Raw genomic sequence first — 24,136 nt, 5'->3', positions numbered from 1 at the left:
AGGACTGACGGCCACGAGCCTCCAGTGACATGAGGAGGGCCTGGTGTCTCTCCTTTTGTCCTCCCGATCACCTGAAGACAGGTGTCACATGGACCAGCCAGATGTTAACACAAAAAGAAAAGACAAGAAAGTACATTTAAGAACATTTATTCAAGAACTGGGCTTTAGTTCAATTTTAAGGTACTTTAGTTTTAAATATTTTCACACTATTTTATTTTCACATTAACACTTCAGAGACAAATTCAATTGATCAATTATTGATCAGCTGCAGTCACTGGCTGCTTTACGATCACACACAACCACAAATCAGAGGTCAAATAAATAAAAGCCAATTAAATGCCAGAATATTCAAAGTAGAGCCGAAAGCACTGATCGTTTTCATTCTTAAATAATTACTTCTAAGTGAATTGATCAATCATTTTGTCTTTAAAGACCTCTCAGTTTGTAACAATCATCTGAGACAATAAAAAGGACGTTTGACATGTTGTCTTGAAAAAATAACTTATAATAAAAGTGCTGTCAGTCTAGTAAGTTTTATTAATTTAGCCAAGAATCACAAATCACGATTTTTATAATGTGTCCAACAGACAGATGTTAAAAATGTCTTCTGTCCGTTTCTAGTTGACTAATCAATAAACTGTTTCATCTCTAATCTAAAACAGATGTATTTTTATAACCAGAAATGAATCACTTAAGGCTACTTGATGTGACATTTGGGAATATGATGTCGACTCGTTGCAAACACTCTGGGTCTGTTTTTTAATGGTTACTAGTTTCAAGGGTTTTTGAACAAACGTAAGAGATTTTTATTTTGAAATATTTTACTCTGTTCCGGTGTTTTGTAACCCGGATGTGCTGAGCTTCACTGATCTCTGCAGGATGCTGAGCAGGTTCACTGTGCGGAGCAGAGCTGGGCGTTTGACCTGTTAGCTAACGCTAGCTAAAGCTAGCTAACTGACCGTTACCGGTTACCGGTAGCGTTAGCTAACTAGATAACATCAGTTAGACCAGATAACATCTGTTATCTAGTTTTTCTTTTCTTTATTTTCGTTTGTTCGTCTTATCTTTGGTTCGGCTTGTTTCCCCCCATTCAATCATTTACCTGACTTGCCGGTCGACCCCAGTCGGGTGGACAAGGCACGCTTCAGGTGTGCTTACCTGTTTGCAGTCTAGCTGTTTTTCACGTGTGTAAATGTTCGATTTCAAGCTTGGCATTGGACTTTAGTGAACTGGTGTGTGCTCACACATTCCCAGCCCTGCCGGGGTAGTCTGACTGGAAGTTACCGGCAAGGAGGTTCAGTGTGGTGATGGCATATAATTATTTGTCCAGCCGAGATTCCTTGTAATAAATATACATTTCTCTAGGACTTCAAGGCCGATCGTCGTTCCCGTTACCAGCAGCTTGCTGTGGGTGTCACACGTGGTTAAAGAGAATTAATAAAATGCTAAAAGCACAGTAGTTTAGCTGTTTGCTTTAGTCTCACTGTGCATTCAGCCGGGAGTCATCTCAAACTGTTGTCCACACAGTGATCTGCTACTCTGAGATCGATTGCTTATGGCTCCACCCACTGCCGAGGGACAGTGGCGGCCTGTTCCTCACGCCAGTCGAACACCTGTGGAGGAAACACGGTGCTTTGCGCTCGTGAGTATTTCATCCCTTATCAGGCTTGTTGTGCGTTGTAAACAGCGTGAACATGTCTCCAACGACTTAAAACACGTTGGAAGCGGTCAGAGGTTGTTACTGTGACCTTTGAGTGAGTTAAACCAAAGTTTCGTGGAGAAACAAAGCAGATTGTCATCCTGTCGAGCGCACGCGCCACCTCGTGTCGACAGTGTGAACCCACAGGTACACGTTGTCATCAGTTGTATTGTTGTTTTTTGAAAATTGTTTAATGCACTTTAGTGTAATTTTGGTAAATTGTGAGGGAGTTTACTGAATTCAGTCTATTGCTTGAAGGGTGAGAATAATCTCAGGTAAATGCTGTGAATGTTACTGGCGTGTAAACGAGGTGTGTACCGTCTACCTCTGTCCTTACCTGTAGATGTGTTATTATCTTTCTGTGAAGGGGTTCCAGTGAAACACCTGTTGAGGAAACACGGTACTTATCATTCTCGTGATTCTTTCATCCGTTTTCAGGGGTGTGACACCGGCAGGTGTGACAACAGATGGACGTCCAAATGTGACGGGGACAAATGTTGGGCTTTTGAAGAGAATGCAGACATTCTCAGACATTCAGCCAGATTTCAGTGCACTTGTTCAAGTCCAAGACAGACTGGATTTTTCCACTGAACAAGTGAAATGAGGTGAAAAACATTAAAAGCACATTTTGCTTTGTGGATAAAGTTGACCAACTGCTGATCTTTAACACAATGAAAAACAGCTTTTCAGTGTTTGTGCAGATGAACATGTTAAAAATCAAATGAAACACTGATGGAATGATTGTTTTTACTCTTCATTACTTCTATAGGAGTGTTTTCCTATTTGACTTACACCACACCGTCATATATTTATGGAAATATTTACAGAATGTCCTTTTTCTTCTGATTACCAGTAGCAGCTAATTGAAATGTCTAATTTTCTGTTTTTTATAATGAGAGAAAATGAATATTGAGCAGAATTAAGTTCAAGTTATTGTTGGTTAACTCCAGCTCAGCTCAGGTTTCTCATGCTGCTGCAGAGGCTTCGTGCTGCCTTCAGGGGGCAGCAGAGAACACGGGTCACTGACGTTTGACGACATAATCAGTTAGTCAGCTTTATTATTCACTAAACAAAGAGTCGGTGTGAAATTCGTTTGAGTCAAAGATGTTCTGTTAGTAGTTAGCAGTAATTAAGGGATTTTTAAAAATGTGTGCACGGACAAGGGGATTATTAATGAAAAAGGCCTCAAAAATGTACCCAAAGTCCATTCAATGTCCAGATTTTATGGTTAATACAAGACGAGGAAGTAAGAGCTTTTAAATTTGTGATAGTTTTCATGAAAAGTTACTGTGAACATTACAATATTTACTATATTATCGATCAGTCATTACATTTATTGCTATTTGTTGTGCAGCAGTGAAACAGAAACAGGATAAAATAGAAAATACAAATGCATTTTTACATCTATTAACACTTCACGTGAGTAGAAAATTAAATAAACAAACTTAGAGTGAAAAGCAACATGAAGTTAAATTATAAGTAGAAAAGGCGTTAATATCTCGAAATATTAACAATTAAATCTTCGTCTCCAGATAATGACAGTATAAAAACAGAAGTACAAGCACAGCCGTACTTTCTATTTTCTATTCAAACAAAACAAGAACAGAAAGACGTTAAAAACTGGATCTAACTCTTAGAATTTGTTCCTTTAATCAGTTTAAATCAAAGTCCCTCCTGGTTGGTTATTCCTTTCATATTTATCATTACTGTTGAAATAGTTTTCATGAATATTTTGTTAAATGTTTTCTATTTTTTGTATTTTGTTTGTATTTGAAGAATTTGAAGTTAATGACCTGATGATCATAGCGTTGTTAAAACAGCCTGTAGGTGGCAGAAAAGCGCCGTTATGAGTCTCGACTGCCGATAATATACAGAAGAAGAAGAAGAAGAACAACAACAACAACAACAACAACAACAACAACACTCGTTTCACTTCCGGTCTGTGCCGGATGTTTACATGAAAATGGTGAACGCGTTTAATAAAAGTATTTAAAGAGAGCTTGACACGTTAATGATAACAGTTTTAATGGTGTTAACGAACAGACTCAGAGCTCCGCGCAGGTTCAGTTTGTGACGTCGCTGTTTTGTGGTTCTGTGATGACAAAGTTCGCTCATATTAATATTAATAAATGAACTGTTTGTAGAGTTAAAGTCACCGTTTCCAGATTTCCCTTATAAACATCCATATAAAGACATCAGGTGGTTTAACAAGCTGTTTCTGGTAGGAACAGGTTGTTATCGTTATTAAATTACTATTTTCAGTATTATTATCACTATTATTATAACCAGTGATGGATGAAGCATTCAGATCCTAAAATACCACATAAACAGATGAAATATGACAGAAACTCTGTCACTGTTTGTCTGCTGACGGGCGAGAGGTCACAACTCAGAGAGTCAACGTTGAAGTGTAAACTCCGAAGAAAACTGTGTGTGTGATGCAGAAAACAGGCTCCCTGCTCTCCTCCTCCTTCTCCTCCTCCTCCTCCTCCTCCTCCTCCTCCTTCTCCTCCTCCTCCTCCTCCTCCTCCTCCTCCTCCTTCTCCTCCTCCTCCTCCTCCTCCTCGTGTGGCCAAAGCTCATTCACTGTTTAGCTGCATTTCAAACACCAGCAGCTCAGATGGACGAGAGAGCTCATGATGCGTCTCTGCTCTCTGATGCTGTTTGTTTGTTTGTTTCTGCTGCAGCATCACGAATCATCATCATCATGATCATCATCGTCATCATCCAGCCTGACAGTGAGGCTCCCATGGAGCGTTCACACCTCTGGGCTGTGGGGAGTTTCCTTGTTATGGCCTTACAGCTGAATTTTAGAGCACTGGTAAATTATTTGACTGATTGAACATGAATAAAGACACAGACAGGTGAGACTCCTCATTAAAGCTTCGTTTATGAGCAAAATGGGTCTAAAAATAAAACAGTGGTGGAAGAAGTGTTCAAGCATCAGATGGTTGACGGGAAAGAAGAAAAACTGAGTACTGATAAACAAATACTTTTCATTTTCAGGTCTTCAGTCCTTTTGAGAAATCTTCCATCATTTCATGTCTTTGAGTCGTATAAAAAACATTTAATGAAAGCATGTGTGAAGTTTAGAAGAGTAGATTCTGCTCTTTGTGTCTAATATTTCAATTTAAAAGCCCATCACGTGTTTTTAATGTAAACTCTAAATCGAAGTAATCTGGTACAAGTAGAAAGTTGCATAAAATGGAAATGCAGTACAAGTTCATCAAGATTATGCTGAAGTACAGGACAGTACTTGAGTAAATGTACTTAGACAATGAATGAAACGAGAGTTTTCATGTAACAAATGATAAGAAAACAGCAAAAAGAGCAAATGTGTCATGGTATTTAAAAAATACTTGACTGAATGAAACTTTGGATATTTATATTGTATTAACATGAAAGGTCTGTTTAAATCATTTTCGGGGCTGTTTATGCCCTCGTCCAACCCCGCCCTCCCGAGCTGGAGGTCACGTGATGTGGGGCAGGCCAGGGTAATGTTATTGAGCGCACTCTCCTCGGAGCAGAGGAAACGGGATGCAGGCTAGCTCTATTTAACGCTAACGCTTTTATTTACGGTTTATTCAGTCTGGGGACGATGGCGTGAAACAACGCGACACAGCGGATGTCAGAATCAGCTCCAGCGAACGGGAACCGGCGCCGCGGTGTGACGGGGAGCCCCGCTCTGCGGAGGTTTGTTCTTTAGGTTAGCTAGCTAAGCTAAGCTAAGCTAAGCTAAGCTAGCAGCCTGCTGCTGTGAACGGTTAGCTGGGAGTTCGCCCCCGAGGAGACGGCTAACCTCCGCCCGCTCAAAGCGACGCCGAGGCTGTCCCCGGGCTGTCGCGCACGATGGACGGAGACGCGCCGCTGCAGGAGAAGCAGAGCTGGTAAACCTGCAGGATGCGGTAGCGGATGTAGTTAGCATCAGGCCCGAATACCAGCACACTTCCACCCCTCCTCGCTTCCTTCCTTCCTTCCCTCCTGCCTTCCTTCCTCCCTCCCTAGCTGCCCCAGCAGTACAGACCCTCTCCTCTTCCATGATCACAATGGAGTCCGTCCTCAATCCGCTGCCACAGTTCCCAGAAAACTCATATAAAAGTAAGTAATCCCGGTTCATGTTGTATGTGATGACGTTTGACCTGCCGGTGCGGTGACTGTTGACCTTTGACCCCTCCACCTGCAGTGACTGAGGAGGATGTGAAGAGGCTGATTGAGTTCAGGGCGTCCAACGAGGCTCTGTTCACAGGGAAGAGGAACTCTGCCAAGATAGCATGGAGGTATGGACCGAGCTCTGTGTCTTCTATGGACCGAGCTCTGTGTCTTCTATGGACCGAGCTCTGTGTCTTCCGTGGACCGAGCTCTGTGTCTTCCGTGGACCGAGCTCTGTGTCTTCTATGGACCGAGCTCTGTGTCTTCCGTGGACCGAGCTCTGTGTCTTCCGTGGACCGAGCTCTGTGTCTTCTATGGACCGAGCTCTGTGTCTTCCGTGGACCGAGCTCTGTGTCTTCCGTGGACCGAGCTCTGTGTCTTCTATGGACCCTGTTAGTGAGTGTCCCTCAGCTCACTGTCCTGTCCTGTCTGTCCCTCAGCACCATCTTAAAAGGCCTCGGCCTGGAAGGGAAGCTGACAGCAGACCAGATCGCCAAAAAATGGGACAACCTGCGGACAAAATACAAGGTAATGTGAGCAGTGAGGCTTCATTCAGGTGTGAAAGCGTGCAGCGTTCACCTGAGGCAGGTAGACAGGTGTCTGTCTGTCTGTCTGCCTCCTGTGAGGAGACATCCAGAGACCAGAGACAGCTGAGTCTGATGACTGCAGGTTCACATCACAGTAAGCATCACTGACCTCGCTCAGGAGGTGTGTCCTCACTCCTGATCTTTACTCCCCTTTGCCAGTTTATTAGGAACAGCTGGTTAAAACTAATCACCTACAAGAAGCTTTGTGTCAATATTTTAGTGAATAACAGTTAAAATAAACAAGATAAGATGGAATAAAGACGATTCAGGAAGCATAAAGTAGATTTTTAAATAGGAGATGTTTCGTACAGTGTTTAAAACAAAGGGGATGATGGCAGTGTGAAGAATATTTGGGTCAAGCTTCGTGTTCATGGATCAGGTGCAGACTTTATTTTAATTTAACGTTCAGCGACGAAGAAGACTTCTAACTGGGCTGGGGGGTCCAGGAGGCTCACCTGGCAGCTCACCTGGCAGCTCACCTGGCAGCTCACCTGGCAGCTCACCTGGCAGAGCCTGCATGGTGTCTGCCGGCTGAGTCCTCGCCTGGTCGGCTCGGTCAGGTGTCTGTAAGCGTGGTTGTGTTTTCCAGGACCTGAAGCAGCCCTACCAGGGCCAGGACAACGTGGGGGGTGTGGTGGAGTCGTGGCCCTGGTTCCACATCATGGACGAAGCCATGCAGGGTCGCCTTTACAACAGCAACCTGGTGCTGAGCCCGGAGACCGCCGGCGGCGTCGGCCACCGCTGCAACAACCAGCAGCACCAGAACCAGGAGAACACCGACATCCTGGAATTCCTCATCAAGACGGAGATGGAGGACACGGTGGCGGCGGAGAGCGCCGAGGACGATGGGACGGTGCACGCGGAGGCTGCTCCCGCTGAAGGAGTCCCGATGGGCTGGAGGAGGATGACCGAGTGCTCCTACAAAAGTACGCGGACAACACATTTACTACCTGCAACTGCAGTTCATGTGGTATAATGAAAGTACATTCACTCAAGTACTGTACTTCAGTACGAGTGTGAGGTACTGATACTTCAGTCTTTTCTTCTTCTACTTCACCACATCTCAGAGGGAAACACTGCGCTTCCTTTATCTGACAGCTTTAGTTACTTTACACGCAGAACTGGTTGTTCAGTCATGATGATTGATGGTTCATTGATCTCTGCTGTGGAATCATTGACGTTTGATCTTCTCACATGTTTGATTTGCTGCTTTTCCTCTCAATGATCTCGATGATCTGAATGTGTTTGGAATCATGTGGAGCTTTGGACTGTTGGTTGGACCAAACAAACGTGCTGAAGGCGTCACTTTGTGACCACATTTCTCACTATTTTCACAATGTTTCCAAAGCAAACGATCGATCGATCAATGGAGAAAATGATCAGCACTTTACTGCACCCAGTACTCTGAATACTTGAAGTACATTTTGATGCACAGAGCTGAGAACTGTCTTTGTCCACAGTGACTGAACCAGAAACAGAAAGAATGATCAAACTTCGAGCGGCGAACGAAGCTCTCTTCACCGGCAGGAAGCATTCGGCCAAACCGGCCTGGAGGTGAGTGGAGCTTCTGTCGGCTTTGAGCGTCCTCTGTCCTCCATCAGAGCCTCAGTCTGTCTGTCTTCTGTTGCAGAGCCATTCTGTACGAGCTTGGTCTTCAGGGGAAGCTGACCACGGATCAGTTAGCAAAGAAGTGGGACAACCTGAAGAGGAGATACAAGGTAGGTCCAACCGCCAGCTCCAGAGACAACCTGTCCATGACTCTGTGGAGGACAAGAACCCTCCAACCAACAGATTCATGTTCCCCAGATGTCAGAGAACCCAGAATAATCATCGTCACCATTTTTAGATTTTTTTCAGTAAAGTCTGTCAGTCCTGCTCTGCGTCTGTCTGCGTCTTGAAACCAGCAGAACAGGTAGATGAACATGAGGAGGGAGAAATGATTTTCATTAGAGACAGAACAGCTGATTTCATTCTCACTGAATCGATTGGTTTGGTCTGACAGCAGCTGGTCCTCGGCTGATCATCTCGTCTTGTTTTGGCTGACGACAGTCCAATAGCAAAATATTAAATGTCTTCATGTTAGAAAGGGTCTCTGACGTCCGTCCACTCGTCGCCTCACAGGTGTGAAAGAGTCTTTTAATGATGACGTGAAGCGGCCGTGTCTCTGTGAGTCTTGGACAGGAGCCGGTGGCGGTGTGGACAGGACGATCAGGTCCCTCTGCTTTGTCTCTCAGGAGCTGAAGTTTCCCGCTCGAGGCGTGGAGACAAACCCGAGCTCCTGGCCCTGGTTTTACCGCATGAACGACGCCATGGAGGGACGCTTCGCCGGGGCGGCGCCCATCCTCACGCCCATCGTGGAGGACGAAGACGAGGACTGCGAGCCGCTGTCGCCGACGCCCAAGAAACGAGCGCGGCGGAGCCGAGGGGGAATGGCCGAGTTCCTGACGGAGTCGGAGATGGACCTGCTGGTCGACAACGAGGAGAAGAACGGATCCACGACGCTGGGCGAGCTGCACCGCATGGCCGAGTTCACCTACAAACGTAAGAACCCCACGCATGGCGGCGTTTAAAGGGGCTTTACGGCGACGCACCCGTTCACTGAGCGCCGCCGTTTAACGTCTGACCGACAGAAAAAAGAGTTTAAACAGAATTCAACCTTTAAAACGACGAGAGAAACATGACCTCATCTTCCTGAAGGTCGAGCTCTGAGACGGGTCGTCTTCATCATCTGTCCACTTAGTTATTGGTCCATCCAGCTCAGTGTCCTCAGGACGAGGAGACGTCTTCAGATGTCCAGCTGTCCACAACAGAAGTATTCAGTTTACTGTCACTCAGAAGAAAAACAGCAGCAGGGTCAAACATTCTCATTTTTGAGCTCTACTCTTACGCAAGTAAAAGTACTATTACCACAGTGTACACATATTATGACAGAAATTACATCAAAGTACTCGGCAGCAGAATGGCCGCAGTCAGTACTGTAATATTCTGTGTACTGATGGTTTAATGCTTGTTTAAGTCCAGAAACTCTTCAGAGTAACTGCAGACGTCTGTCAGATCAGTGTACTGCAGTAAAACGTGCAGTATGTCCCTCTGAGACGTGGTGGAGCGTAGATTGTGAACTCTGAAGTTGTACTTCCTGTAAGTATGTGAGCGGAGTACTTTCCAGCACCTGCAGCTGGTCTTTCACCAGTTGGACCAGTTGGAGCAGTCGGTCGGTGCTTGTGGACTTCAGTGGTGCCCTCTCAGGTGGAGGCCGCTCAGATGTTTGAGGGGTCGTCCAGGTCACATGTCACAGCTCAGGTGGTGACATCAGGTGAGGCTGTGTTTTAGTCCATCCGTTGACCTTTTCCTCGTCGTTCCAGTGACGGAGGACGACACCAGGCGGCTCATCGAGCTGCGAGCTGCTAACGAGTCTCTGTTCACCGGGAGGAGGAACACGGCCAAGCCGGCCTGGAGGTGAGCATCAGTAAACGTCGTAATCGAGTCACCTGGATGAACGAGCAGCTCTACCTGAGGACAGGTGGTCTCACTGTGGCTCTTCTGTCTGTCCACAGGGGCATAGTGAAGGAGATGGGGCTGACCGGGAAGATCACACCTGACCAGGTGGCCAAGAAGTGGGACAACCTGAAGACCAAGTTCAAGGTGCGACCGTCGTCAGTGTGATGAGCCGCTGGTCTCCTCTGATTGGCTGAGTTTCATCTGAAACGTTGATGTGTGATGAGTTAGTGGATTGATCGATCAGAGAATGAATGAGCAGCTGTTTGATCGTCCGTTAATCACCAGAGTCATTGATCAGGGTCGATGTTGATGGAGGGTCTGTGTGTTCAGGACCTGAAGTTTCCTCCTCGGGGCATGGAGGGCCAGACCAACCCGGCCTCCTGGCCCTGGTTCCAGCTGATGAGCGACGCTCTGGAGGGGCGGCTGGCGGGAAAAGCTCCCAGAGTGACGCCGGTGTGGAGCAGCGAGGAGGACGGCGCCTTCGGCTCGTCTCCGCCCGCCGACAGAGACTGTCTGATGGCGGAGAGGAGCAGCGTGTCGGAGCTGGAGAGCATGGTGGGCGGAGACGGCGCCGAGGCCGACGGGAACGTGACCTACATCGACGCCAGCGGAGAGGAGTGTTCGACGCCCTCCGACCTCTCGTATAAAAGTAAGACAGCTGCTTTTTCCGTCTTCTGCTTCTTCTTCTTCTACTTCTCCTCTCTGTAATATGAAGCGGGGGGCGGCTGTGGCGCAGGAGGTAGAGCGGTCGGTGGTTCGATCCCTGGCCTCAGCAGCCCACAGCCCTGCCCCCGATGCTGCACCATCAGTGTGTGTCTGTCAGTCTGTCCACCCGTGTGTCTGTCAGTCTGTCCACCTGTGTGTCTGTCAGTCCTTCACCTGTGTGTCTGTCAGTCTGTCCACCTGTGTGTCTGTCAGTCCTTCACCTGTGTGTCTGTCAGTCCTTCACCTGTGTGTCTGTCCACCCGTGTCTCTGTCAGTCCTTCACCCGTGTGTCTGTCCACCCGTGTCTCTGTCAGTCTGTCCACCTGTGTGTCTGTCAGTCTGTGTGTCTGTCAGTCCTTCACCTGTGTGTCTGTCCACCCGTGTGTCTGTCAGTCTGTCCACCTGTGTGTCTGTCCACCCGTGTGTCTGTCAGTCTGTCCACCTGTGTGTCTGTCAGTCCTTCACCTGTGTGTCTGTCAGTCTGTCCACCTGTGTGTCTGTCCACCTGTGTGTCTGTCAGTCCTTCACCTGTGTGTCTGTCAGTCTGTCCACCTGTGTGTCTGTCAGTCCTTCACCTGTGTGTCTGTCAGTCTGTCCACCTGTGTGTCTGTCCACCTGTGTGTCTGTCCACCTTTGTGTCTGTCAGTCCTTCACCTGTGTCTCTGTCAGTCCTTCACCCGTGTGTCTGTCCACCCGTGTCTCTGTCAGTCCTTCACCTGTGTGTCTCCCTCAGTGACAGACCAGGACACCAGGAGGATGATCAAGCTGCGAGCTGCTAACGAGGCTTTGTTCACCGGGAGGAGGAACGCCGCCAAAGCTGCCTGGAAGTAAGACGTTTTCTTTTCTGGATAAATGTCCCACAGCGTCTGTGTCTCGCTCATCGGTCTCAGTCCATCCCGTGTTCACGCCGTCTGTCCCGCCTCTCGCTCAGGGCCATCCTGAAGGAGCTCGGCCTGCAGGGAAAAGTCTCGACCTATCAGATGGCCAAGAAGTGGGACAATCTGAAGAGGAGATACAAGGTAGTGTGACGACGGGCTCCTGCTGCTCCTGCTGCTCCTGCTGCAGGAGGCTCAGAGTGTGAACTGTGAGGACACACGAAGGTTCAGTCACTTCATTCTTTCACGTGTAGATAAATTGATTTCATATCGATTGAAACAGCTGATGAGAGATCAATATGACAGACGATGACGCAGCAGGGACTACTTTCACCGGCGGACTAATACACATTTAGTCTTCTCTGTTTTTATGTCTTCTCTCCTCTCTCTTGTCCTCCTCTCCCTCCCCTCACCTCCTTCTCCTCCCTCGGTTTCTTCCTATCCTTCTTTTTCTCCCTCCTCCTCCTACTCCTCTCTTCCTCCTCTTCCCCTCTCCTCCTCTGTGTTTCTCCTTTCTCCTCATCCTTTTCTCTCCTCCTCCACTCCTCTCTCCTCCTCCTCCTCTCCTCAGGACCTGAAGTATCCTCCTGTCGGGATGGAGAGCGTGGCAGACGGCACCTCCTCCTGGCCATGGTTTCACCTGATGAATGAAGCCATGGAGGGCCGTCTGGCGAGCAGCGCCCCCCTCCTCACACCCGTCACTCAAGACGACGAGCAGCAACCCGACCCCGCCCCCAGACACCGGCCCCGGCCCGCCCCTCCCCCTCCCCCCTCATCCTCCTCGGACTACAGACAGGAAGTGTTTGGCGACGGCGCCGAGCAGAACCAGCGGAGCACGGAGGCGTGCGACGGGCCGCTGGGAGGACTGGAGAGGGAGTGGGAGATGGTGGAGAGGGAGAGGGCGGCGCTGGAGCGAGAGAGGGAGATGGTGGAGAGAGATAGGGCGTCTGTGGAGAGAGAGAGGGCGGCGGTGCAGGCGGAGAGGCTGTGGCTGGAGAGGGAGAGGGCGGCGGTAGAGAGGGACAGAGCCATGGTGGAGCAGGAGAGGGCGACGCTGGGCCGAGAGAGGGAGGTGCTGGACCAGAGGGCCTTGATGCTGAACTCTGTCGGACACTCTGGACACCTCAACGCCCTCATGTAGACCGTCGTGCTCTGGGGACGTAGACCGCCCCTGTAGAGATGCTCCGGTCTGTCGTGGAGGTCTGGACCTCCGGTGTGGAGGAGTAAACCGCACTGACAGACCACGGAGGAGATCTAGACCCGGTCCACCGCTGCGTTCAGACGTGGACATGGTGGCTGTTGGTCTTCCACACGGAGACGTGCGAAGGACGGAGAACTGAGCTCGGGGGGCCGCCATAGACCAGGTTCACAGGAGGGCTGCACGATGCCAGAACAAAAACCTCCGTCATGGTTTCACTCCCGACTTTATTTGAAGCTCGATACTCACAGACGTAAAACGTGTTTCAGAGGTTCAAACATAAAGATTTCACTTCCTGCTTTTGTTTTTTAAAGATTCGTTTTTTCTCCTGAAGTCTCGTCCTTCTCTCTGCAGGCTCTTGTTTCTCATTGGCTGATTTATACACAGACACTGATGCGCCTGAAGTCATGAACCTGGCCTCAGGTGGTGACGGCTTCTCACCTGTACAGGTGTCCAGCTCTGAGTCGCAGGAGGGGAGAGTCGTTCTTCTTCAGCATCTGAAACGTCCACGCCCACTTCCTGCTCAACAAACACGCCAGAGTTTGATGGCTGCGGCTGATAGGCGCCTGTTTCAGTGTGAAGGATCACACACACACACACACACACACACACACACACACACACACACACACACAGACGCCATGTTGGTCCAAGCTGATTGGCTCCCTGTCTTCGTATATGACGAAGATTTCCTCTGTCCTGATACACAGTGCGTCAAATACAGCATGCAGTAGATAACCAGGGCGTCCTGCTGCGTCCGCTCATCCTTTCTGACCCACAATCCTTTGCACAGCCGGGTGACAGACGAGCGTATTGAAGTGTAATAACGTGTTTTCGTGTGTGTGAACATGTAATACATGAAAATACTGTAGTACTGCTGCATGAGGCGGATGTGAGTGCAGTGTTGATGCAGTACTGTGTCCAGCTGTAGACGTCCTGAGGGACGGCAGCTGCAGGACGAACTAAAGTAACCTGAGACAGAGGATGACACCTGTGAGGACGCTGTCAGCAGGTTCGTCTGACCTTTGACCCTCTGGACAAAGACCAGCAGACCCCTGAAGTAACATGTAGCTCACTGTCCTCAGAGTCCTCCCCGTTCGTACGGGAGCCCAGAGCCATTCAGTCTGATCTGATGTGATCTGTCTCTGAGTCCTGATCCAGCAGCAGACCTGCTCTCTTCTCCAGGTAGACCTGAATGAGTGAAGTGATCTGGATCGTTCTCAGCTCGAGGACTGAAGGACTCGTCTCGTCTTAACTGTCACAGAGACGACAGAAAGACACCCGCCAGCAAATAAAGCACTCAAATCACTGAATGTGAATGAGAGTGAAAGAGTTTTCAGGGTCACGTCAGGCCAATGGTGACCCACGAACCAGGTCCAGGACCGGAGCCCACGAACCAGGTCCAGGACCGGAGCCCACGAACCAGGTCCAGGACCGGAGCCCACACCAGCTTGCTGTCCCTGACAGTAAAGATGAAGGACCTGAGGAGTTTTTGTTCTGGTGATTGATTGTGCAGCTCTGCCTGTTGTGTCCCTGTCTGTCCTCTGGGACGGAGACCACTTTGATGATGAAGGAGGTTCAAGTCAAACAGCCTGGACGTGAATCCAGATCAGGATCTGCTGTCATTCACACACACAGGTCACTGGGCGGCCCACCCAAAGAGTTTCTCATGTTTTTATTTATTTCCAGAAACATTGTTTGTCTTTTTATTTAAAGTCTGAGGACAGACGGAGCTCCAGAGACGTCAAACATCTGGACGAAACAGGACCTGACTCTGACTCTGATCCAGACTCTGACTCTGATCCAGACTCCTGATCCAGACTCCTGATCCATACTCTGACTCTGATCCAGACTCCTGATCCAGACTCTGACTCTGATCCAGACTCCTGATCCAGACTCTGACTCTGATCCAGACTCCTGATCCAGACTCTGACTCTGATCCAGACTCCTGATCCAGGCTCTGACTCTGATCCTGACTCTGATCCAGGCTCTGACTCTGATCCAGACTCCTGATCCAGACTCTGACTCTGATCCAGGCTCTGACTCTGATCCAGACTCCTGATCCAGACTCTGACTCTGATCCAGACTCTGACTCTGACTCTGATCCAGACTCCTGATCCAGACTCTGACTCTGATCCAGACTCTGACTCTGACTCTGATCCAGGCTCTGACTCTGATCCAGACTCCTGATCCAGACTCTGACTCTGATCCAGGCTCTGACTCTGATCCAGACTCTGACTCTGATCCAGACTCTGACTCTGATCCAGGCTCTGACTTTGATCCAGGCTCTGACTCTGATCCAGACTCTGACTCTGACTCTGATCCAGACTCTGACTCTGACTCTGATCCAGGCTCCTGATCCAGGCTCTGACTCTGATCCAGACTCTGACTCTGATCCAGGCTCTGACTTTGATCCAGGCTCTGACTCTGATCCAGACTCTGACTCTGACTCTGATCCAGACTCTGACTCTGACTCTGATCCAGACTCTGACTCTGATCCAGACTCCTGATCCAGACTCTGACTCTGACTCTGATCCAGGCTCTGACTCTGATCCAGACTCCTGATCCAGACTCTGACTCTGATCCAGGCTCTGACTCTGATCCAGGCTCTGACTCTGACTCTGATCCAGGCTCTGACTCTGATCCAGACTCTGACTCTGATCCAGGCTCTGACTCTGATCCAGGCTCTGACTCTGATCCAGACTCTGACTCTGATCCAGGCTCTGACTCTGATCCAGGCTCTGACTCTGATCCAGACTCTGACTCTGACTCTGATCCAGGCTCTGACTCTGATCCAGGCTCTGACTCTGATCCAGACTCTGACTCTGATCCAGACTCTGACTCTGACCCTGATCCAGACTCTGACTCTGACTCTGATCCAGGCTCTGACTCTGATCCAGACTCTGACTCTGATCCAGACTCTGACTCTGATCCAGGCTCTGACTCTGACTCTGATCCAGGCTCTGACTCTGATCCAGACTCTGACTCTGACTCTGATCCAGACTCTGACTCTGATCCAGACTCTGACTCTGATCCAGGCTCTGACTCTGATCCAGACTCTGACTCTGATCCAGCTCAGTCTGAGACTCAGACGTTTCGTCTGAAGACGTTCTGCTGCGGTGTTCTGTATTTATTTCATGTGTCCACAGATGAGACGTCAGGAGGCGTCTTCAGGTCTGTCTCACAGGTGAGACGCTCAGATTCAGTCACGTGTTGCCAACAGGAAGTAAATAAACCACAGAGGCAGTGTCACATGACGCTCAGGTCAGCTCCAGCCAAACGATGGGTCGATGAATCAAACGGATGATTGATGCTTAAATCAGGACTCGGCTTCTGTTGTCAGATTCACAGAAAATATTCAGTTCATTAGAATCTCAGAGTGTTTGTCAGGATAGTTACTCGTTCATTTATTGATTAATCGACCAATCATCGCAGCTCTGGTTGAATTCGATCATCATTCAAAGCACGAGACTCAGCTTCAGACAGGAAGTCCGCCTGCTGGTGGCGCTGTGGAGGATTCATCCCCACCGAAAGCTCCAGAACTGTTCAGATGATTTTAGCTAAACGTTTTGTAGAGAGCTGTCCTCCTGCTGAAGACGCTGAGTTGTGTCCTGAAGCAGGACTCTGTCCTCTGTCCTCTGTCCTCGCTCCGTCAGCCCTTCTCAGACCGCAGCTGGACTGTGCCGCTGCTGAAGCTCACCTGGAGGTCGTCACACCTGAGACTCGGTGGATCCCGTCTGTGAATGCAGAGACTGTTGTGTCCTCCAGCCTGAACGTGTCCAAAACGTCTCCGTGTGAATGTTGAGTCCTTTGAAAACGGGTTTTCCATCTTGTTGCTGAAAACACGTCTGCTCGTCCGTCTGTGCACGTGACGACGTGTTGATGCTGAAGCCGTCAATCAAAGGACCAGCTGACTGTCCTGAGGACGCCCGCGAAGACCCGTTGTGGACTTTTGAAAATGTAAAAATTCTGATTAAAAACAAGTTTATGAAGATTCAGTTTTTCATCTATTTATTGTGAGCGCGTGTGTGAGAAACAGTTTAGATTTGTATTTGAACGCATCACTGTTTAATTTCACTGCAGTACTTCAATAATGAGAGATTGAGATGTTTTGTGATAAGCGGATATTTCAGTGTCGTGTGGCCTTCTGTGGTTCGGGTCTCTGTGGTTCAGGTCTTTGGTCCGTTCAGAGCTGGACGTCCACCATGAGAGCAGAAGGTGACTTGGTATCTGTAATCGTCCTCCGGGTGTCGACGGTGTCACGGAGCGTGAGGTCTGGCTGCAGTTAAATGGGTGTGACCGGCTTGTCGGGATCAGGGACGTGGAACAGGATCTACCTGTTTGTCCGTGCAGCTCCAGGAACTGAACGCCTCCCTCGCTCAGACTCAGCGGGTTGACATCAGAGACATCAGAGACATCAGAGACATGCTCACAGTCAGAGTCGGTCAGTGCTCCACTTTGTTTTTTCCTCTGCTTTCACTCTTATTTCTCTTCTTTCGTCTTCAGACTCTGAGCTGTCTGCTGTGATTCAGCTTCCTCTGAACGGAACACACCTGCTCAGGTGTTCGCCATCAGAGTGCATTTCTCTACTGTAGCGCTGCGTCAGGTGGAGTCCTGAGGTGTCTCTTTCTGGACATCTTTGGCTTTGAGTCCCTTTCAGCTGTGGGAAACTGAGATTTTAGGTTCTGATATTTGATGCAAACTTTGACTTGTGTGGTTTGTTTTTGTTGTTCGAGCTGAAATGTTGGTCAGTTCCTCCACACAGCTGATCTGAGAACAGTCTTTATCAAACAGCAGCAAACATTTTGCTTTTCTTCTGATCTGATCTCTGAACTGAACTCTTGAGTTTCTGTTGGTTCAACATTAATATTTCACATTTTTCTATGTGATTAATTTGTAATCATAGTTTGAAAGAATGAACTAACCAATTAGAAAAGTTCAAAAGGGAGAAATTCAATCGAAAGAGACATAAAAGGTTCTGAAGGATTCATTATATTGAACCAGAGCAGATCTGAGATCTGTGAACTGTCCTCAATCTGTTCGTCCTCCCTGTTTGTCTTCAACAGGAAAAATAAAAATGGCCAGAAGACAACACTTCAGAGGATGTAAGTTTCCTCCTGTGTGTGTGTGCGTGAGAGAGAGAGTGTGCGCGCGTGCGTGTGTGCGTGCGTGTGTGCGTGAGAGAGAGAGTGTGTGTGTGCGTGTGCGTGTGTGCGCGCGCGCGTGCGTGAGAGAGAGAGTGAGTGTTTGTGTGTGTGTGTGTGCGTGAGAGAGTGTGTGTGTGTGTGTGTGTGTGTGCGCGCACGAGAGAGAGAGAGTGAGTGTTTGTGTGTGTGTGTGTGCGTGAGAGAGTGTGTGTGTGTGTGTGTGTGTGTGTGCGCGCACGAGAGAGAGAGAGTGAGTGTTTGTGTGTGCGTGAGAGAGTGTGTGTGTGTGCGCGCGAGAGAGAGTGAGTGTGTGTGTGCGCGCGCGCGCGAGAGAGAGAGAGAGAGAGAGAGTGAGAGTGAGTGTGTGTGTGCGTGTGCGTGAGAGAGTGTGTGTGTGTGTGTGTGTGTGTGCGAGAGAGAGAGAGAGTGAGTGTGTGTGTGCGTGCGCGCGTGCGAGAGAAAGTGAATGTGTGTTTGTTTGTGTGTGTGTGTGTGTGTGCGCGTGAGAGAGAGTGAGTGAGTGAGTGTGCGTGCGTGTGTGTGTGTGGATAACACAGCAGGATGTGATCAGGTGATTCATGGAGGCGTCTCTCTCTCTTTGATATGAAAGAATTTTATTTATTTTTTTTTTTTACTTTTTAAAAATCTTTCAAATATTTCATTCAGTAAAATGAAGAGAAGTGAGCAGTAGAAAGTACTCAGAGTATTCGTAGTGAATACTGGTACACATGTTGGATTTTACTGTAACTGATCTGAACAAGTCTGACTTCAACTGCTGGGATCTGGATTTCATAGATAAGAAATATTTGCTTTGGTTTCACCTGTTTGGATTGGTGGAACCAGCCTGACTAGACACCTGCCACGAGCATTCATTCATTCATTCATTCATTCAGCCATTCACCCAGTGTGAACAGCCTGAGCTGAAGGGGATTTCTGAAAGAATCAAAGGAAAGAGAAGATATTAAAATAAACATGCAACATTTAAGGTCAGAGCTGTCAACTGCATCCATTTTACATGCTTTACTCTAACCTGGTCAGGCGTTAGCATGCTAATGTTAGCTACACACGAGTTGTGTCCATTAGCGCCATTTCCAATCTTTAAAATGAAGAATGAACAGGTTTTTCCTCCTGAATTGATTTTTTTCAGCAGTTTTTACTTAAAACTCTTCAGTTTTCTGTGAGAAAGAGAAAAAAACCAACACGATCGTCTGAGAAACACGACGCTCTCGCTCATCGTCTCTCAGCTGTTCAGGTGACAGATTTAATTGGACGCGCGTCGACCTTCAGGACGGACCGGTTTGACAGCATCACCAGCAGGACACAGTTTGTCTTTTGACTCGTTGCCTCTGTCTGTCTCCTGCAGGGCTTCTGCACTGCGTCCTGGTGTTGGTGCCGCTGGTCGTCTTTGTCACCCTCATCCTGCAGAAATTCAGCAACCCGTTCACAGGTACAGGAAGGAGCCTCGTGTCCAATCAGTGGTCTTTAAAGCCACTGCTGGACGTGTGGAGACGAGAGACAAAGAGCTGAACTGTTCCTTTAAAATCGTGAATCGGACCACATGACCTGCACAGTATAAGACCGTATCATCTGCATAACGATGAGTTTGACAATAGGCTGTTAGCAGTCACATGACGTTAAATCCAGACGGAGGGCAGGAAGTGAAAACTGCAATGGGTGAGATGAAGGAAAGTTCTTTCTGTGCTGGTTTAGATTAAATTATGAACAAACAGAAAATCAGATCATATGTTGGATGTGACTCTTACGTGATGAAGACGAGCGATTTTTCACCTGAACTGAAAGATTTGCTGTCAACCAGTAAAACAACTAGCGGCTCGTTCAGACGTCGTTCTGCTCGAGAAAACAAATGAAAGCAGACAGAAGTCTGGAGACAGTCTCTAAACAAGACAGGTACGTTATTTATGTTCAGCTGTCTTATGTGAAGCCGTTAACGCTAAGTGTTAGCCGTGTTGTTTGTAGCTGTTTCTTTAAATCTATCAGCACACATTTAAAACAATAACTAATGTTACAGCGTTTCCACCATTAGCCGACTCGGCTCGTCCTGATCACAGACAGTTAGCAAGAAATATTTTCTGACGTTTTTTCATCGATGTCTTGCATTTTTCACCCTTATGAACAACAACTTTTGGTGCTCAATAAAAGCTCCTCGTGGTTTCTTGGTTTGATCGAGCTGAGCGACCGTAAACAATGCTAAAAATCAGCATTTTGAGTTTGTGTTAAAGTGTTTCCAATGCAGAAAATCACCTCCTGCCCTCCATCTGCAGTTAGTGCAGTTAACAACAAAGAGTGACGTGACGTCATCTGCAAACAACCTGTTACACAAAAGTTTGAAAGTCTGACTCAGCAGGAACACAAGAGATGATGGTTCATGCCGAGAAGACTGAAAGATCTCTGTTTGATTTGATGAGTCGGGCTGTTGAAGCCGAGCTTCAGCTGAACTTTAGACGTGGACGATGGTGCAGGAGCCGTTTCTGTGGATGCTTTGACGCTGTTGGAGTTAATGTGACTGAAAGGATGAACCTCCAGACCTCCTCCGTCTCTCTGAAGGTGGTGCGTTGGTGGTTGAATCCCTGAGTTTAACGTCTCTGTGATTCTGTGACTCTTGTTTTCAGATGATTTGCGTCTTTCTGCAGACTTCGACGTGTCCAGTCAGATTTCTCAGGCGCCTTCCAAACTCTTAGGTTAGTGCCTAAACCAGATGAATGGATGACGGATGACTGAGTGAAGCTGACATGATGGGGGGGGTTAATCAGTGCTGTGCGCCTCCTCTTCAGATGGATCGTCTGTTATGAAGATTGACTGTCCAGAGGATCACTTCAGCTTCTACATCCAGAGCGGAGCCGCTAACGTCGTGGCTCCAAAGATCTACGTCCAGAACAACCTGTACGTGTTTCTGTTGTTGTTCTGTTATCTCGCCTCGCATGTCCAGGCCGTGTCTCGATCGCTAAAGTTTTTGCTTTCAGCTTTTACAAAGAAAAAAGGGCACAGTGGTTGAACTTTGACCTCACTGTACAGTGAGACAGCTTTGTTTTGAGCCGTGTGGTTCAGATGTTCATGATTCCCTCAGGATGAGCAAATCACACGGTAAACAAATCACACGATAAACAAATCACACGGTAAACAAAGCACACGGTAAACAAAGCACACGGTAAACAAAGCACACCGTAAACAAATCACACCGTAAACAAAGCACACGGTAAACAAATCACACGGTAAACAAAGCACACGGTAAACAAATCACACGGTAAACAAAGCACACGGTAAACAAATCACACCGTAAACAAAGCACACGGTAAACAAATCACACCGTAAACAAAGCACACGGTAAACAAATCACACGGTAAACAAATCACACGGTAAACAAATCACACGGTAAACAAATCACACGGTAAACAAAGCAACCTGCTCATCAGCAAACATATTCAATAAGAAACTTTCTCCCACACTACGTGTGACCATCAGGTGACCATCAGGTGACCATCAGGTGACCATCAGGTGTCTGTACCTGGAACTCACAGTGACGTCGCTCACACCGGGCGGCTGTCTGGACCAAAATATCAGAAATGTGTTCGTTTATATTTGTTTGTTTATTAAAGTTGTTTGTCATCAGCAGCAGCGTGTTAGCGTGTTAGCATGCTGTTACTGAAGGCTTTGTCCTCTTCAGATGGTTCATTCTGCTCTGCAGAGGAAATCCTCTTCTGTCCACTGCTCCTCTGTCCTCTCCTCTTCTGTCCTCTTCTGTCTTCTGTCCTCTGCTCCTCTGTCCTCTCCTCTTCTGTCCTCTGCTCCTCTGTCTTCTTTCCTCTGCTCCTCTGTCCTCTTCTGTCTTCTGTCCTCTGCTCCTCTGTCCTCTTCTGTCTTCTGTCCTCTGCTCCTCTGTCCTCTCCTCTTCTGTCCTCTTCTCCTCTGTCCTCTTCTGTCCTCTGTCCTCTCTTCTTCTGTCCTCTGCTCCTCCAGCTGTCTCTGGGTTTATCAGCTCATTCAGTGTCCATCAATCTGTCCTCAGGGTTCTTGGGACACTGCTGAACAACGCTGGATACGGGATAAACATTGTCGTGATGGACGGTGAGTTGAACTCTGCGTCTCCTCTGTACGATGTTCATGAATTGTCCTGATGATGAAAATGTCTCTTTGATGGTGAGACTCACGACGATAACGCCTCTTTGTTTGACAGGTAAGACAGGAGACATCCTAAAGACGGCTCACTTCGACATGTACAGCGGCGGTACGTAGCAGCTGGTGTTCAGACGAGCGTCTCTCAGTGTCCTGTGGTCAGACGTTTGAGGTGTGTTTGTGTTGCAGATGTGAATCCTCTGGTCGACCTCCTGCGGAGCATCGAGTTCGGCTCTGTGGTGCTGATGGCGTCCTACGACGAGCCGTCGTCAAAGTAAATGTCCCTCCTGTCTTTGCGTATTTTATTGGGTTGTTCAGAGTGTCGGGGAGTCAGAGGAGGACGTGTCCATGTCTATTCTGTCTCCATGAGAGTAAAGTGAGCGCTGAAGGGGTCGTCCCCTCTGTGTGTGCCGGCCGGTGTCCACAGGTTAAATGAAGATGCCAGGAAGCTGATTGCTGAACTGGGGAGCTCTGCTGTCCAATCACTGGGCTTCAGAGATAACTGGGTGTTTGTCGGAGGGAAAGGAGCAGCAGTGAAGAACAACTTTGAGAAGGTAACGACGACTCGCTCCGTTTTCTGCTGACTCATGTTTTACAGCCAACAGAACGTTTCTTAGAGAACGTGAGAGATATATTGACTTCACTGCATGGGCCGAATCCTTTGGCGATTTCTTCCTCTTCTTCTTCTTGAGTCAGATCTTCACACTGACTTCACTCTCATGTCTGTACGCTGAATATGAAGCGACAGCCGGTTAGCTTAGCGTAGCCCTACAGGGTCACATGACTTTCAGAGGTGATCTGGTTTCCTGTTGATGCTGTTTGGGTTGAATCAGGATCAGAACTGTCTGTCTGTCTGTTCCAGCACCTGAAGAGCGACAGCGCAACAAATAAATATGAAAACTGGCCCGAGCTCATCGAACTCCAAGGATGCATCTCCAAATACCTGGAGTGACGCGGTTCAGCTCGTGAAAGCGAGCGAGAGGAAGGTGAAGCAGGAGAGAGGCGACGTGTTGCCTGGTGTTAAACTGATCTGTGTCGGAGCTGCTGAGCTGGATCAGCCAGTTTCTGCATCATTAGCAGCAAATCCAGCTGTTCTCTTCCTCAGGTGACGCTCACAGACCGTCAGTCTCTGTCTGTCACTGAGGCAAACAGAGGACACAGACCGCTGCTCGCTGACCCGGAATACCTTTATTTTTATTGATTCTGAATATTTGTATTGGTCTGAGGGTTGATTTCCTCAGTCAGGGCTGCTTTGGATCATCTACCTTCATCACAGAGGGACTCAGGGACTGTTCCATCACCACAGACTCCACCTGCTCCACCTGCTCCACCTCCCAGTCAAACCTCCTGAGACCAAACCTGAAGGAGCATTCAGTCGTTCTTTGTCCACGTGGAAAGTCAGAAATGTCCCGTTAATGAATCACAGCACAGGCCGGCTGGTGAAACGTCCACAAAAATAAAACCTCCAGTTTTAGAGCCTGTCAAAAGATTTCTGTCAAAAAAGTCCTTTAATATTGATTATCTGATCAATATGGGATCCAATACTTATTTTTATGCCTCCGTTCACCTCTATGGACTCTGTGTGTGTGCGTGCGTGCGTGCGTGCGTGCGTGCGTGCGTGTGTGTGTGGTGTGATGGAATTGATTGATCTTTCTCTACAGTCTGTTCAGCTGAGCAGGAGCTCGTTCGTTGATGGAAAACAGATTCTACTGAAGAAAAGATGATAAAGTGTTTACAGGCTGAACGTCGATCGGAGACTGAGACGGACGAACGTCCAGAGAACAACGTCCTCACTCAAGCACGGTTCATAAGTCCTTGTGATACTGGGAAATGATACTGGGATTGTGTTTTTTATGTCAGCAGATGATCCATCAGGTGTTTCGTTGGATTTGTTGCAGTGAAACAAAAAGAAAGTGAAAGTTGAAGGTTGGAGCTTTTATTTTGGTGTTCAGATTAAGGCTGAAGGTGGTAAGCGGTCATGTTAACTGTTCTCTGATGTGTTTATGTACAGTAGATGGAGTCATATTACTCCTCCGTCCTCTGCTCGGTGTCACTTCACTGTAAGCACATCAGTGGTCGTGGATACTGTAAATGTATAAATACTGTTTGCTTAATACTTTGTTTTTTACTTTCTCTGTTCATCTGTG

The 24,136-nt window shown here is 48.0% G+C and overlaps 2 protein-coding genes across 3 annotated transcripts; both read left to right on the top strand.

Annotated features, from left to right (window-relative positions):
- The first annotated feature begins 879 nt into the window (after window positions 1-879).
- On the top strand, window positions 880-16,705 carry LOC143321770 (uncharacterized). The gene is made up of 14 exons (XM_076732408.1): window positions 880-890; window positions 1,545-1,642; window positions 5,883-5,976; window positions 6,289-6,376; window positions 7,025-7,361; window positions 7,896-7,989; window positions 8,066-8,153; window positions 8,670-8,976; window positions 9,798-9,891; window positions 9,990-10,077; window positions 10,264-10,582; window positions 11,372-11,465; window positions 11,570-11,657; window positions 12,085-16,705. The coding sequence occupies exons 1-14, from the start codon at window positions 880-882 to the stop codon at window positions 12,652-12,654; spliced, it is 2,370 nt and encodes a 789-aa protein (XP_076588523.1). The 3' UTR covers window positions 12,655-16,705.
- LOC143322112 (protein FAM3C-like) lies at window positions 16,561-24,117 on the top strand. 2 transcript variants are annotated; one of them, XM_076733037.1, is made up of 11 exons: window positions 16,561-16,671; window positions 16,885-17,155; window positions 17,778-17,816; window positions 19,222-19,305; window positions 20,489-20,557; window positions 20,651-20,759; window positions 21,883-21,941; window positions 22,051-22,101; window positions 22,179-22,263; window positions 22,417-22,543; window positions 22,852-24,117. In XM_076733037.1, the coding sequence occupies exons 2-11, from the start codon at window positions 17,137-17,139 to the stop codon at window positions 22,939-22,941; spliced, it is 732 nt and encodes a 243-aa protein (XP_076589152.1). In that variant the 5' UTR covers window positions 16,561-16,671; window positions 16,885-17,136; the 3' UTR covers window positions 22,942-24,117. The 2 variants fall into 2 exon arrangements, with proteins under 2 accessions (XP_076589152.1, XP_076589154.1); XM_076733039.1 differs by lacking the exons at window positions 16,561-16,671; window positions 17,778-17,816 and having other exon boundaries at window positions 16,849-17,155.
- The last annotated feature ends 19 nt before the right edge of the window (window positions 24,118-24,136 follow it).

Source organism: Chaetodon auriga, chromosome 6, assembly GCF_051107435.1.
Source record: "Chaetodon auriga isolate fChaAug3 chromosome 6, fChaAug3.hap1, whole genome shotgun sequence".
NCBI classification, from domain to species: Eukaryota; Metazoa; Chordata; class Actinopteri; order Chaetodontiformes; family Chaetodontidae; genus Chaetodon; species Chaetodon auriga.
This window is presented reverse-complemented; position numbering and strand designations above follow the sequence as displayed.

Coding starts and splice junctions, on each gene's coding strand:
- LOC143321770 (XM_076732408.1), top strand. Junction 6,377..7,024: donor ACCTGCGGACAAAATACAAG/GTAATGTGAGCA, acceptor TGTGTTTTCCAG/GACCTGAAGCAGCCCTACCA. Junction 11,658..12,084: donor ATCTGAAGAGGAGATACAAG/GTAGTGTGACGA, acceptor TCCTCTCCTCAG/GACCTGAAGTATCCTCCTGT.
- LOC143322112 (XM_076733037.1), top strand. Junction 22,102..22,178: donor CTTCGACATGTACAGCGGCG/GTACGTAGCAGC, acceptor TTTGTGTTGCAG/ATGTGAATCCTCTGGTCGAC. Junction 22,544..22,851: donor TGAAGAACAACTTTGAGAAG/GTAACGACGACT, acceptor TGTCTGTTCCAG/CACCTGAAGAGCGACAGCGC.